This window comes from Gastrolobium bilobum, unplaced genomic scaffold (assembly GCF_033153095.1).
Source record: "Gastrolobium bilobum isolate Gb01-03AN ecotype WA unplaced genomic scaffold, APGP_CSIRO_Gbil_v1 utg12459, whole genome shotgun sequence".
Taxonomy (NCBI): Eukaryota; Viridiplantae; Streptophyta; class Magnoliopsida; order Fabales; family Fabaceae; genus Gastrolobium; species Gastrolobium bilobum.
Window position 1 is genome coordinate 79,785 of NW_026895767.1, and position 14,648 is coordinate 94,432.

At 37.7% G+C, this 14,648-nt stretch overlaps 1 protein-coding gene across 2 annotated transcripts; it reads left to right on the top strand.

The window, feature by feature from the left end:
• Positions 1-1,737: 1,737 nt before the first annotated feature.
• LOC133295728 (cysteine-rich receptor-like protein kinase 8) lies at positions 1,738-13,989 on the top strand. 2 transcript variants are annotated; one of them, XR_009749396.1, is made up of 7 exons: positions 1,738-3,342; positions 12,005-12,142; positions 12,238-12,359; positions 12,430-12,640; positions 12,971-13,208; positions 13,332-13,453; positions 13,561-13,700. XR_009749396.1 is itself a non-coding variant. In XM_061494580.1 (7 exons), exons 1-7 carry the CDS (start codon positions 1,809-1,811, stop codon positions 13,891-13,893), a joined length of 2,730 nt encoding a protein of 909 aa, XP_061350564.1. In that variant the 5' UTR covers positions 1,738-1,808; the 3' UTR covers positions 13,894-13,989. The 2 variants fall into 2 exon arrangements, 1 of the variants encoding a protein (XP_061350564.1); XM_061494580.1 differs by having other exon boundaries at positions 13,300-13,453; positions 13,561-13,989.
• The last annotated feature ends 659 nt before the right edge of the window (positions 13,990-14,648 follow it).

A 14,648-nucleotide genomic window follows, 5' to 3' on the forward strand; every position in this document is an offset into this window, starting at 1 on the left:
TTAAATAAAAATTGTTATAGCAACGATCAAGGGATTTGATGAAGATGGTAAAAGATTTGTTTTGGGATTCTTCAAGATCTTATGATCAAATCAAATCTACATAGATATGATCCATTGGGCTTGAATTTCAAATTCTAGCTCTTTCTTGGAAGGGAAATTGAGATGATATCTTTATGATTAAGATATATCCTAAGAAGATCTACCATATCTTTATGGATATGGCCTAAGTAGTGTTGTTCAATTAGGATTGTAAAACCCTAATTGCAAAGCATGAAAAGTGGTGCCTTAGTGTAAAGAAACACATGAGAAATTCGGTTAGCCTCCAAGAGCAAGAACCCTAGCTTTCTTGGCCACCCTTCCGTCTTATCAATCCTCCATTGTTGCGCCCCTCACCTAACCTCAAGACAACATCATAGTCTTGGGAAAAATAAATCTAAACCCTTGAAGCCTCCACCATGACATTGCCTAGCAAGCATACAAGGAGAAGGAGGATTCAAGGAGAAAGAGTTCTCATAAATAATCAAGAGACAATCGTGTGGATCAACGTTAGAGAACTGCATACACTTTGACCTGTTCGAGTGATCAAAAGCAATCCTAAACCCTATGTGTTTTAACGGGTAGATCCTAAGGCATAACTCATGAGGACCGTAAAGAGTTACGGGTTCCACATCATTAACAAAGATTGAAAATTTTTGTTTTTCACCCTCACGAGTATGTTCCTTAAACGTCAAGTAATGCAAATTTTAACTTTCGCTAACCAAATAGGTACAACATGTTAATCATTCAATGAACTCGACTAGCTTTGAGACAACAAAGTATTGCTAGTGCTTTGTCTTGTCATTAGATGGATTGAGGCTAGTGGGTCCATGCCCATTTACGTTAACAGCTATGTTGAGTCTGATGGGTCACACACAAACACTTTGAGTTGTTTTGAATTCTTGCATTGTGATTTGGGCCCAATAAAGATTAATAGGCCTGAATTGGTAAAGCCCACATGTTGGATCAAGAGATGGAAGGTGGCATCATGGGCCAAGTGAGACTTGATCTATGTCACAATCTAATTAATTTAAATGTTAAATTAATAAAATATAATTTGAATTGTCATTTTGAATTTTGAATTTAAATATACTGATAAAATTTGATTTGATGAATATAGAGAAAACTAAGGAAAATAGCTAAAATTAAGGAAACTAATTAATTAGGTTGATGGGCCAAAATTAAAAAAAACCAATTAATTAAATTGATTAGCTAAAATTAAATAAGCTATGCAATTAAATTGATTGGATAAAAATAATTAAACTACCAAATATGATTCCCAATATGATTCGGAGGTGACGAGGCGCTGACACTTCCTCTCTCGCAACACATTGTTGTTATTGTTGCCACAATGGTATGCTATCTCAAACGGATAAAGGTTATACATCTCTATCCACCGGATAGAACACTTTCCTGTAGTCATTCAAATGAATAGTTTCACTGTCAAATGACCAACATTTTGTGCGGAGCGTGCCCCATTAAGCACCCAATCGATTTTGAGGAGACTTTGGGTCAACATTCCTTTATGTTCAGCACGACAAGCTAAGTTTTTCATCCACCCAATCCATTTTGAGGAGACTTTGGGTCAACATTCCTTTATGTTCAGCACGCCAAGCTATGTTTTCCATCCTTTGTCATGACCTTATCAATTATTCTAACTTGAATTGCCTCATTGTTGACTTGCTTGCATCGATCCCTCTGCCATTAAAGAACTTTTCACAATCAATGATTGTGTTATGTTCTAAAAAATTAACAGACCCAACAGCACAATCATGGCTTCCAATAAGATTCTCTTCTCCATTATCCTAATTATCTTCCTCTTTCTTGCAACTACGGAATCACAAGGTGACCCTTTTTATCTATACCAAGATTGCTCAAGCTTAAAAACCAATCCCAACACCTCCTTCCAATTAGACCTAAAATCACTCCTTTCTACCTTACCATCTAGAGCAATCGGTGACACCCAATTCTTCAACACAACATTCACTGGCAAAACTCCCTCTGACTCAATCTATGCTATGTTCATGTGCAGGGGTGACATCTCTTCCTCCTCTAATCTCTGTCAACAGTGTGTTCTAAGCGCAACACACAGACTATCCTCGGAATGCTCCTTGTCCAAACAAGCTGTGATTTGGTTTGAAGAATGCATGGTTAGGTATTCCACTACTTATTTCTTCTCATCCGTGTCCACAACACCAAAATTCCCAATGTGGAACACAGCCAATGTCTCAAACCCGAAAAGCTTCATGAGTTTATTGTTTATGACCATGAATGAAACTGCAGATGAAGCAGCACTTCATCCTATAGGCCACAAGAACTATGCAACAAAGGAAGTATCAATATCTGAATTTCAGACCCTTTACTTTCTAGCTCAATGCACACCAGACCTGTCACCCCACGATTGCAGAACATGTCTAGGTGTAATCATGGAGGACATCAGAGGGTGCTGTGGCGGAAGTTTAGGAGGGAGAGTTCTATGTTCAAGTTGTAATATTAGATATGAATTGTACCCTTTTTATCACACTTCACCAACATCTACATCACCAGAGCTAGTTCCTGCAACAAAAACTTCCGATGCAGATTCAAGATTTTCAGATAATCCTGTTTATCTTTCTCACAATTGTTCAAGTAACAAAACCTTCACTTCAAACAGCACTTTCCAAATTCACCTCAAGACCCTTTTGTCTTATTTGTCTTCCAATGCCACCACTGGCAAGAAAGTGTTCTCTGAGATTAGTATTCAAGACACAGTGCATGGCCTCTTCATGTGCAGAGGTGATGTTCCCTCTGTTCTCTGTGGAAATTGTGTCATAAACGCAACCAATCGAATATCCTCAGAGTGTTCCTCGTTCCAAGAAGCTATAATTTGGTACAGTCACTGTTTGCTACGTTATTCATATCGAAATTTCTTCTCCAAAGTGAACAAAAGTCCTATGTTTTCTGAATTGAATATTACCTCAAGACCAAGCAAGGAACAAAACTTCTTCACTATTATATTAGCGAAGACGTTAGATCAATTGGCAATTGAGACTGGGGACAGTGATGAGAAATTTGGAACAAAATCAGCAAAATTGAATGACTTACAAACCCTTTATAGTCTTGCTCAGTGTACGCAGGATTTGTCAGGTGATGATTGCAGGGGTTGCTTAGGAGATGTGATTGGAACAGCAATTCCATGGTCTCGTTTGGGAAGTGCAGGGGGAAGAGTTCTGTATCCTAGCTGCAATCTCAGGTTTGAATTGCTCGAATTTTACATGGATGGAAACCAAACTCAGCTGCAAAGACCACCTAGTCCTCCTAAATCAGGTCAAGTCCTAACTCAAGTAATAACATATATATATATATATATGGGATAGGATCAACTTACACCGGTGTAAGAATAATAAATCTTACACCAAATCATAACCGTTGATTTCTGTGCATCGAACGGTTGAGATTTATTGGAAATTAAAAATTAATTAATGAGTGAGACCTAATAAATCTTAACCGTTAGATGTAGAAAATCAATGGTTAAGATTTGGTGTAAGATTTATTATTCTTACACCGGTGTAAGATGATCCTGCCCCTATATATATATATATATATATATTATTTTTTGAAAAATTACAAGATAATAAAGACACTACCTAACTACTCTGGGACTTTCAAAACCTAGTTTGTCCTTCGTGACTAGATCAATGCACCCACATGGTGTTGAAAAATTAATGACAATATCCCTCCTAACAGCTAGAGTTTGCTGGGCCATCATCCAATCAGCCACCATATTCCCCTCTCTTAGCGTATGATTAAGATGAATGTTCCAGTTCCTATTTAGCATTTCTTTCACCTGCATTCCAATGGGGGCAAGCGGATGATCCCCCATATCTTCTTGCTCTATCAAGTCCATCACCTGAGATGAGTCTCCTTCTAAAATGATGTTTGTAAAGCCCCTCTCGCAAGCTATTTTTAACCCAATTAGACATCCCCATAACTCGGCGCTGAAGGCATGACCTTGGCCAAGGAACTTTGAGAAGCCCAATAGCCAATCTCCTTTACAATCTCTGATCACACCACCACAACCAGAAATCAATCCTCCCCTAGAGCTTGCTCCATCTACATTCAGTTTTAGCCAGCCAGCCAGTGGGGGATCCCATTTCACCAATTGAACTCTCCTTGGATTAGGGATTAGCCCCCTACTGTCAGTGAAATTTTTGCAGAAATGAAACTGTCATAGTAACAGAACACAGTACGGATGGTGCTATGCAGATTCGACTGAACTCCACTAAAAAAGAAGTCATTCCTTTCTCTCCAAAGTACCTAACAGCATATACCAAAGACCAGGGACCAGCTTCTGGAATTTGGATCAGCATTAACCTGTTTTAAATTTTCTTCAATCCACTCCCTTAGTGATTTAGAGCCAAAAGAGGGCCAGCAGCTTGGTTTCACTAATGCACTCCAAACTTTTTGGGACCAACTGCAGTCCCTGATTGCATGCAAAGAGCTTTCTGTAAAATTTAGACATCGAGGACACAGGTTTGAATCTGCAAAGTGTCTGATAAGTCTTCTTTGATTTGTCATTAAATCATCTCCCATCAAGAGCCATAAGAAAGATTGTATTCTACTAGGACCATCCCACTTCCAAATGATTTTCCAATTGAGAGCTGGAAGGATGTTATGCGGGTCCCTTAGCATTTTATATGCTGATTTTACAATGAATCTCCCATCATCAGAACCAATCCAATAAACACGATCCTCTCCATTATCCTGCACAGCAGGCAAGATGCTATCTACCAGCCTTCCCACTTCTGGTATGATCCAGTCCTTCATTTTCTGCCAATCCCAGTACCCCTCATTTGTAACAAAATTGGATACTGTTTCCTGAATAAGGCTTTCTGGGATACCTACCGTGATCATCTCTTGAATGCTCCCAATATTTGGGATCCAGGGATCTAGCCAGAATCTGGTTTTTTCCCCATTACCTACAAGGATTTTCGAATGAGCCTTCACCTCATGCCAAACTTTCACTACTCCCTTCCAAAGATTGGAGTTGCTGGGAGGATTTTTTATAATTGGGATTAGCTCATTCCCAATTCGGTATTTATTCTTGAGTACCTGAACCCAAAGCGCCTCTTGTTTTGATATGATCCCAAAGCTTATCTTCATTAGGAAAGCTCTATTGACATCTCTCATAGATTTTATGCCTAGACCCCCTGTCTCCTTTGGAGTACAAACTCTCTTCCAGGCCACATGGTGAGGACTATTAACCTTACTTCCTGAGTTCCATAAAAAACTCCTAGTTGTTTTTTCAATCTTATCACAGGTACCCAAGGGTAAGAGGTTAGTTTGCATGGCATACATTGGCAAGGCAGAGAGGACCGATTGGGCTAGTACATTCCTACCAGCCAACGATAAGGTTCTTCTCTTCCACGATCCCAGCTTCCTACTAACTTTCTCCATGATGTGGCTAAAGCTCCCTTTAGTAACCCTTTTATGATAGAGGTTAATACCTAAGTATTTCCCCAAATCAGAAGTCAATCCAAACCCCAACTCATTACTTAGCTCCATAGCATGGTTATGGTAACATTCTTCGACAAGAGAACTCTTGTTTTTTCAACACTAATGCTTTGGCCAGAGCAGTTAAGGACCTGTTTGATGATCTTTGCTTGCTTCAAAGATGCTTCTCCGAACAGTAATAAGTCATCTGCAAAAATAAGATGGGAAATGGGAGGGCCATTTTTCTTTAGCACCACAGGTTTCCACTACTTTTTTTCCACTGCCAAGCTAATGAGATGAGCCAGCCGCTCTATGCACAACGAAAAGATAGGAAGATAGGGGATCTCCATGTCTAACTCCTCTTGAAGGTTTAAACTCTCTTGTGGTGGTCCCATTCCAAAGCACATTCATAGAGCAAGATGACACGCAACTCATGATTATGTTTATTAGGGGCTCGGGTAACCCAACTTCTAATAGTATCTTAAATGAAATCCCATCCCAGTTTTTCATATGCTTTCTCAAGGTCAACTTTGACAGCCATCGATCATTTTTTTTTCCTTTCTTGGACCTCATTGAGTGGATAATTTCTTATGCAATGATGATATTATCTGAGCTATGTCTCCCTTTCACGAAGCTGCACTGATTAGGCATAATCAAGTGATTCATGTGGTTTCTGAGTCTATTAGAGATTACCTTAGTAATTACGTTGCATAAACTGATAGGCTTGAGTTGTCTCACTGACTCTGGGCACTTCACCTTAGGAATGAGACACAATAAGGTTTGATTGATGGATATGATACTTTCAGGATTACTAAAAGCTTTCCTAACCACTTCACAAACAGCCTTGCCAACCTTATCCCATTGGGACTGAAAGAAGATTGCACTTAGCCCATCCGCGCCAGGGGCTTTATAGCTACCAAATTGATATATCTCCCTTTTGTTTTCCTCCCCTGATCGAATATTAGATAACCCCTGAAGGCTTTGGCTGCGCAGTTTGGGGAAGGTCCCTTTAACAGGGAAAGTTGGTTTGCATTTTTCTCTTCAGTATACAGGTCCTCAAAATAACTCGAGATCATATTGACCAGTAACTCAGGTTCTCCTATCCAATTCCCATTAATATCCATCAATGATTCAATTCTATTAGCTCTTCTTCTTGCAACAGTTGTGGAATGGAAAAACTTAGAATTCCTATCTCCAAACTTCAGCCACTTACATCTAGATCTTTGGAACCAAAGGATTTCCTCCCTGAGGTAAATTTCATTCAATTCCTTCCACAGGTTTCTCTGGATATCTTCGAGATCTGAATCATGGTACCTACTCAATCTTTCATCTATGCCTCTGATTCTGGCATGTAGATGAAATTTCCTTCGGTTGGCTTCTTTGTATGTTTCATTATGCCAATTTGAGGCTTCAACCTTAAATTTTTCGCAAGCCTCTTTCCAGACAGCTGCTTCCCCCCAGCAACTATTTATAATCCCATGGAACGATTCACAAGTTAGCCAGGAAGCCATAAACCTGAATGGTTTAGTGCTATTGGTTCCCCTGGGAGGAGTACCACTAAGGAGGATTAACGGTCGATGATCAGAGCTATAGAAAGGGAGGTGGGATAAAAACCTGTTTGGGAATCGAAGGTTCCAATTCTCATTGTTGCAGGCTCTATCCAATCTCTCAGCCAGCTTTCCCCTCTTCCAGGTATATCTGGGCCCTTTAAAACTGATATCAGATAGATTGCATTCTTCCAGACAATTGTGGAATTCTGTCATAGAAGTCCAGTGGGGTTCAACACCCCTATTCTTCTCCTCCGCCTTAAGGTAGGCATTAAAGTCCCCCATGGCTAGCCAAGCATCGTATCTTCCTATGCTAAGCTCTTGCAAATTCTCCCAGAGAGTTCTTCTTTCCATGCATCTCGGGCTCGCATAAATGAAAGTAACCAGCTCCTCCTTTGTATATTCCTTCCATACCAAAGAAGTATGAAGGAACTGATGATGTGAAGAGATGATTTTGACTTTCACCTCTTCATTATTCCAAAGCAGCCACAAACCACCTGAGTAGCCAACCGCCTCTTGGATGTGATGGTTGTTGAAACCCAACCTGGATATGAATCTCCTTGCTTTCTCTCCACTAATCCGAGTTTCCATAAGGCATAAAACTTGGATTTTGAACTTCTTGGTTATATCATGTATAAGGGGAGGCAAGCCTTTCTTTCCTGCACCCCTAACATTCCAACTGCAAACTATCATAAAAAAAATTTTATAACAGAATTAAAACCACTCCATCCCTAGGAATGATTCACTTATTGATCTCAGTGAAGACCTTAGTACCATCCCAGGTACTCAAAGTAGCATCAAAATCTTTCCCTTCAGCTGTTTGGGAAAATTTTCTGATCAGATCTAGATCATCCGGAGGTTTACCTTGTGGGTTCATATTCTCCTTAGCATCCCCATTATCCACTTCACTTCTACACTCTCCTTTTGATTTCGAACATTCCCCTGTGTCAAGGCTTCCCATGCTCATCGGTTTAAATGTTCTTGTCACTAAGAGGCCTTTTTTGGTAGTTGGGGTGATTTTTTTGGTATTTGGGGTGGTTTTTTGGTTGGGCTTAGTGATTGTTCTTTCGGGCCTAAGTTTAAAGGGCTTATTTTTGGTTGGCTTGGGACTTTTAGTTTTGGGTTTGCTCCCTATGTCCATCTTAGGTTTCTCCACTACCTTATTCCTGTCAGGTTGGTTCAACAGTAGTTCAGTACCCTCAGGCTGGGTAGTCACCTTAGGTGGGGTTTCTACTGGAATGCCTGCCACCATCGTATCTAGCACAGGACTCATAGCCTTCAGCGCGGTTTCCTCCTCTACCTCTCTGATGATCTCAAAACGTGATCCAGCTGCTTTAGCTGCGTGAGTCTTAGTGATGTGACTATTATCTTTCTGCCTTGTCTTTTCCACTCTGGTACTATTCACCGTCTGCTTCAAACTTGGCTCATCGACTTTTCTCTGGACTTCCTTAGCTCTTCTCCCTTTCGATTGTCTCTGAACAATCATCCACTCTCCGAACGGATCCGTTGTCATCTGCTTGATCTCTTTCATTCTGTTGCCTCTTTGGTTATCTGCTTTGATTATCTTGCTTCCTTCCTCTGTCTCTTTACCCTGCAACTCCGGACACAGATCTTTCCTATGCCCATATCTGCCACAACCAAAGCAGATGAGGTGCAAGCCTTCATAAGCAACGTTGAAGTATCTGTTACATATTTTGAACTTCGATAAAAACTTCTTGGAAAGATTAACCTCCACACAAATACGGGCGAATTTTGCACGCTCTGTAGTCTCTTCCACTCTAGACTCTGTCTTGCTTAACGAATTCTTGTCAATCTTCAGAGTTCTGCCAAACATGTTCCCAATACTCCACAATAAATGTGTGGTGTAGTACTCAACTGGAAGACCCAGAATTCTGATCCAAATAGCAAGATTTTTCAACGTTTCATCAAATGGATCGAACATTGGCTTCCATCTTTGGACTGCAACATAGTGATCTGCAATGATCCAGGGTCCATCTTCAAGCACATGTGCATAGTCTTTTTCATCCATAAATCTGAAGATGAAGAAATCATTCTCCAAATCAATGAACTCATAGGCTCCTGATATCTTCCACATCTTCAGCATTCTGCTTAAGAGAAATTTGACATTCAGACGCTTACCCAGCAACTTCACTATCAATGCATTTCTCCACTTTTTACATGCTTCTCGGTGGATCTCCTTCGGAACTTTGAAGGTTAGGCAAAAAGGATCTTCTTCATCAAGCTCAGCATTCTCGTCCCAAGCATCTGCCTCCTCTTCTTCTCTCCTCTGTTGGGCCATCCAATGCTCCTCTTCTTTGATCTCCCTACTAGCTCCATTAAACTGGAGGAGGGTATCTTTGTAAGAAACCACTTTCCTGGCCGTAGGTGTCTCTTCCCCTTTGTATTCCTCATCTTTTTCAGCATTCACCATTTCTTCTTCCACGACTTTCAAACCCTTATCTGCTTCCACCATGGTTTCTTCCACTGTTCCATCCTTTTTTGGTTTCTCAATGCTTCTCCTCAGTAGATCCTCGTCCTCTACAGACAGAGTATCATCGTTTCCTTTATTGATGTCGATTCCCCCCGAAGCCCTGATAGAGCTCATCGTGTGATTCCCGCAGTAATAACATATTTTAAATGAACAAGTTTGTACTATTTAATAGAAAAATATTTGTTACTTTGAATCTGTTATTTTAAATGAAACGAGCATGTTTTGTATTTATTGTTGGCTTTTTACATTCATTATCCTCCATAAATTTACGTCTCATTATTATCTATATCATTGTTGTGATGAAAATAAACAAGTAAATGATTATGATGAAATATTTGTAAAATATAGTCAATTAGTCATTACCGTATCATGGTTGCTTCTTGGAGGATCATGATATTGTTACGGTTTTGTTATTTTATTTTAAATTATTGTTGTCAATAAAGGGTTGTTAGTTGACCCAATCTTTAGGAATGTTGGAGTAGTGGATCAGAAAAAATCTTGTGATTTTTAGTCACTGGAGTTACTATAGGGGTTGTTGTTATTTGTTAGTGTTTTTATTGTCTATTTAAACTTTCATTGAAATGAATAAAAGTATTAGAAGAATTATTTGGAAAAAGCATTGTGTGTAAGAGGTCAAGCTTCCTCAATAAAGCTACTTTTTTTATGTATGTAACAGCTTGGTATCAGAGCCAAGCACAAACACCGCGTGCATGGAGAAATGGTTGGAAAGATTCGAAGATGTCGTCCAGTCTTTGTCGAAACAATTCAAGTAGATGTTTACTTAACTCTCCAATCGGTTGGACTGTTGCCCTTAGGGGGAGCATGATGTTGGGTCTTACACTTGAGGGAAAGATGTTGGAAGTATTCAAGTATGAGTTGTAAAGAAGTACCACATCGACTAGACATAGACCAAGTGATGACCATATAAGTGCAAAAGACTCATAAACCTACAGCCTTACGGTTTTGGGTTGAGATGTGGTGTCGGCTCACTTATTGTGGTTTGTCATTTGGCCCATTGGAGGATGTACCCTCTGTAAAGAGTTTTGGGCTCCCCCTACCATTCTTAACATGGACATCTATATGCTGACACGACAAAGAGTCGCATGTGTCTTACGCTCCAAAAGTGGTCAAACTGGACTTTCCACGACTTAAGATAATGCTATCAAAGGTGGGAAGATTAGATACCACTAAACATGTTAGTTATTTCATTAGTGACCTTTCAAATGACATTCATGTCGATGTTCAGCCTAATAGGCCTAATTCTCTCTCCGAAGCTATAGGGCCTGCTAGACTCTTTGATGCCCGTAATAGCAAGGCAAGACAATTTGACTAGGGTCATCACAAAAGAAGGGTCCTTCATCCCTTAAAAACCAGCAGGCTCCATAACCCCAATCTATCATGGTCAGAACCGAAATGACACTAATCCAATTCGGCGATTGACTTTCGAAGAAATTTCTGATAGGCGGCGGAAGGGGCTTTATTTTCGCTGCATCAAGATTTTTCTCTTGGTCATCGTTGCAAGAAGTTATTTCCGATCGAGGTAGTGATGGACGAAAGTGATGGAGAGGCGAATATGGAAGATGATTCAATTACTTTATGTTGAACTTACTCTTGAGGACAAAAGTAATTTTTAGGAGAGGAAATGTTATGATTTTGTTATGTTGTTATTTTATTTTAAATTATTGTCAATAAATGGTTGTTATTTGACGTGGTCTTTAAGAATGTTGGAGTAGTAGATCAGAAAGACTGTTGTGACCCTTAGTAGTCGAGTAACTATAGGGGTTGTTGCTATTTGTTAGTGTTTTCATTGTCTATTTAAACTTTCAGTGAAATCAATAAAAGTATCAGAAGAATTATTTGAAGAATAAATATCTTTTTCGGTTCTCAACAAATTTTACGATGCTTGCTTTAGTCCCTAGCAAATAAAAAGGCTATTCGTTGTCCTTAAGAAATTCAAAGTGGACCCATTTTAGTCCTTTTGAGGGACTAATATGGGTCTTTTTTGAATTTGTGAGGGACCACAATTTCAACTAAATGAGTCCATTTTGAATTTCTTATGGACCACGAATAGCCTTTTTATTTACTAGGGACTAAAGCGGGCATCATGAAATTTGTTGAGGACCAAAAATGATATTTACTCTTATTTGAAAAAAACATTGTGTGCAAGAGGTCAAGCTTCCTCAATAAAGCAACATTTTTTATGTATGTAACATATATTGGTTATTAATTTATAAATAAACGATACTATTGAAATTTAGAATGATTAAGTAAATTGATTTTTGAATATTCCACCTCTGTATTTGGAGAGTAAATTCAATAAATATGTGAAATTTTTAGCACTTACCCCATAACGTAACATGAACCATAACATGCCACTTCTAGTGTTGTTATCAACATGACATGACTTATTGACTATTACTACCCCTTATGAGCGAAATATGTTGATTCATTTGTGCAGGAAAAAGAGATGGTCGGTTGCGAACAATTATATGGATTGCAGTGCCCGCAATTGTTCTTGTGCTGGTCTTCTCTTTTGGTTACTATTTGATTAAGAGAAAAGCAAGTAAAAGCTATAACACTATTCTCGAAGAAAACTGTACGTATTGTAAAAAATAAATTTTTAAACCTCTGCTTCTTAAGCTTCAAGAAGTTTGAAAACTTAGTTTAACAATTTAATCATATTTGATCTAGTTGGTCATGAAAGCGCCACTTTAGAGCCATTGCAATTTGATTTGGCTGTAATTGAAGCAGCAACCAACAACTTTTCATATGAGAATAGGATTGGCAAAGGTGGATTTGGAGAAGTTTACAAGGTGAGAATATATGATAAAATTTATTTTTATGTCGTTTTTTTTTCACATAAATAATGGTTTATATTTTTAGGGTATTCTTCTTGATGGACTACAAATAGCTGTTAAGAGATTGTCTATAAGTTCAAGGCAAGGAGTAAATCAGTTCAAGAATGAAGTGTTATTGATATCCAAGCTTCAACATAGAAATCTAGTGGCATTCATCGGTTTTTGCCTTGCAGAACAGGAGAAAATACTTATTTATGAATATGTGCCAAATAAGAGCCTCGATTACATTTTATTTGGTTTGACACTTTTGATCTTAAACTCCTTAATAAATCAATGTATAGATTTATGAATTATTAATGGAAAAAATGTTTCTCCTACAACACAGGAGCAATCCTGAAATGATATCGTTTTGGGTTTAGCGAAAAAAAAATTTAAAAGTATTTTAGAAATTTAACTTTTTTTTATATCATGAATTTTATCAAAATATTTTATATTTTTTTCTAAACCCCGAGATAACGTTATTTTGTAGGAGAAATGTTAATCACATTATTAATATATATTTTTATATTAACTTGTTTTAGTTCATTTGATTAATTACAAAATGTGCCTCACTCTTACAATTGTAGATTCTCAGCAGCAAAGGTTGTTAAGCTGGTATGATCGTTACAATATTATAGGAGGAATTGCTCAAGGAATTCTTTATTTACATGAATATTCTCGACTTAAAGTTATACATCGTGATCTGAAACCTAGTAATGTTCTCTTAGATGAAAATATGATTCCAAAAATTTCAGATTTTGGTCTAGCTAGAATTGTCGAAATAAATCAAGACCAAGGAAATACAAATATAATTGCAGGAACGCAGTAAGTTTTCTTATCTTTTCCTTTCCTAGCTACTTTATCAAAATGTATGCTTTAGATATAAATTGATATTTTTTTTAATTTTATTTTATAGTGGTTATATGTCTCCTGAATATGCAATGCTAGGACAATTTTCTGAGAAATCAGATGTTTATAGCTTTGGAGTGATGGTTTTAGAGATTATTACTGGGAAAAAGAATGTAAGTTCTTATGAAGCACATCGTGTTGCTGTTGGACTTTTGAGTTATGTGAGTATAGTAATCTAGCAATTTGTTTCCTTGCATCAATGTTTACAAGCCATATATCTTATGTGGAGTGTAATAATTTAGATATTTGATTTGATAATTTTTTATAGGTTTGGAGACACTGGAAGGATGAGACACCGTTAAGCATATTGGATCCAAATATTAAGGAAAATCATTCAGAAAATGAAGTCATTAAGTGTATTCATATTGGTTTATTATGTGTTCAACAAAACCCTGATGATAGACCTACAATGGCAACAGTTGTTTCATATCTCAGCTGTCAGTTTATTGAATTGCCTACTTTACAAGAACCTGCATTTTTCTTGCATGGTAGAATGGATCCAACAACAATTGCAGAGGAATCAAGTTCCAGCCAATTTATCAACAATTCCATGCCATTCTCTACCAATGAAATCTCTACAAGTGAAATTCTTCCTCGATAGGATGTTAATTTTCCTTTTGAAATCGTTATGCCATTGATATTTTTATTGTATAATATAATAAAATATCATTTGCAACTTTTTACTTGTAAAAGATAAGTTATGAGTTCTGTTTTTTTTTTTTTTCTTTTCATTCCTTAATTTTTTTTTCATTAAAAACTTGTTATGATCCTAAAATCATTTGATAAAACAAAGAAACTAAGGCTGCAAGGAAGTTTATAGCATTGTGAATTTGTGCAAAACAGCTAGAATATTATGCAATTGAGGTAAATATTTGCTCCATTAAATGTGATGTTATTGAGTTTCAAAGTTAGCAGAACTAACTATGTATATGAGCTCTATTGTTATGTTTTATCATTGTAGTTTGTAGACAAAGTAAGTTGTTACTTATTATGATTCCTGCAGTTCGTACGGGTTTCTGAAGGTGGTGTTGAGTATAAAATGATAAAGTCCACATGACATGTATAACAAAGAAAAAGTTGAGGTTGGGAATGAATCTTGGGGAGTGTTTGGTAGGGGACCCAAGAAAGTGGGGATGAAATTTTAAGAAGTCGATGTTTTGGTAGACCATTTTGAAATTTTTTCCAGGAAAAGTGATTTTTTTGGGATTTGCTTTTATGTATTCACTTTCAGAGGAAACCAGAAAATCAGACGCGAAAATTGTGACAAAATTAAGCCTGAGTATCAGATTTTTGTGTACTTGAGTTATGAACAAATTGGATTTTGAGTAGACGTCCTGCGTAGACAATGCTGCTTTT

What these genes read in the sequence shown, in the direction of transcription:
- LOC133295728 (XM_061494580.1), top strand. Translation starts at nt 1,809, where the DNA reads ATGGCTTCCAATAAGATTCTCTTCTCCATTATCCTAATTATCTTCCTC. An exon ending in CACTATTCTCGAAGAAAACT is followed by an intron (nt 12,143 to 12,237) that starts GTACGTATTGTA and finishes TATTTGATCTAG; the next exon opens with TTGGTCATGAAAGCGCCACT. An exon ending in AATATAATTGCAGGAACGCA is followed by an intron (nt 13,209 to 13,299) that starts GTAAGTTTTCTT and finishes TTTATTTTATAG; the next exon opens with TGGTTATATGTCTCCTGAAT.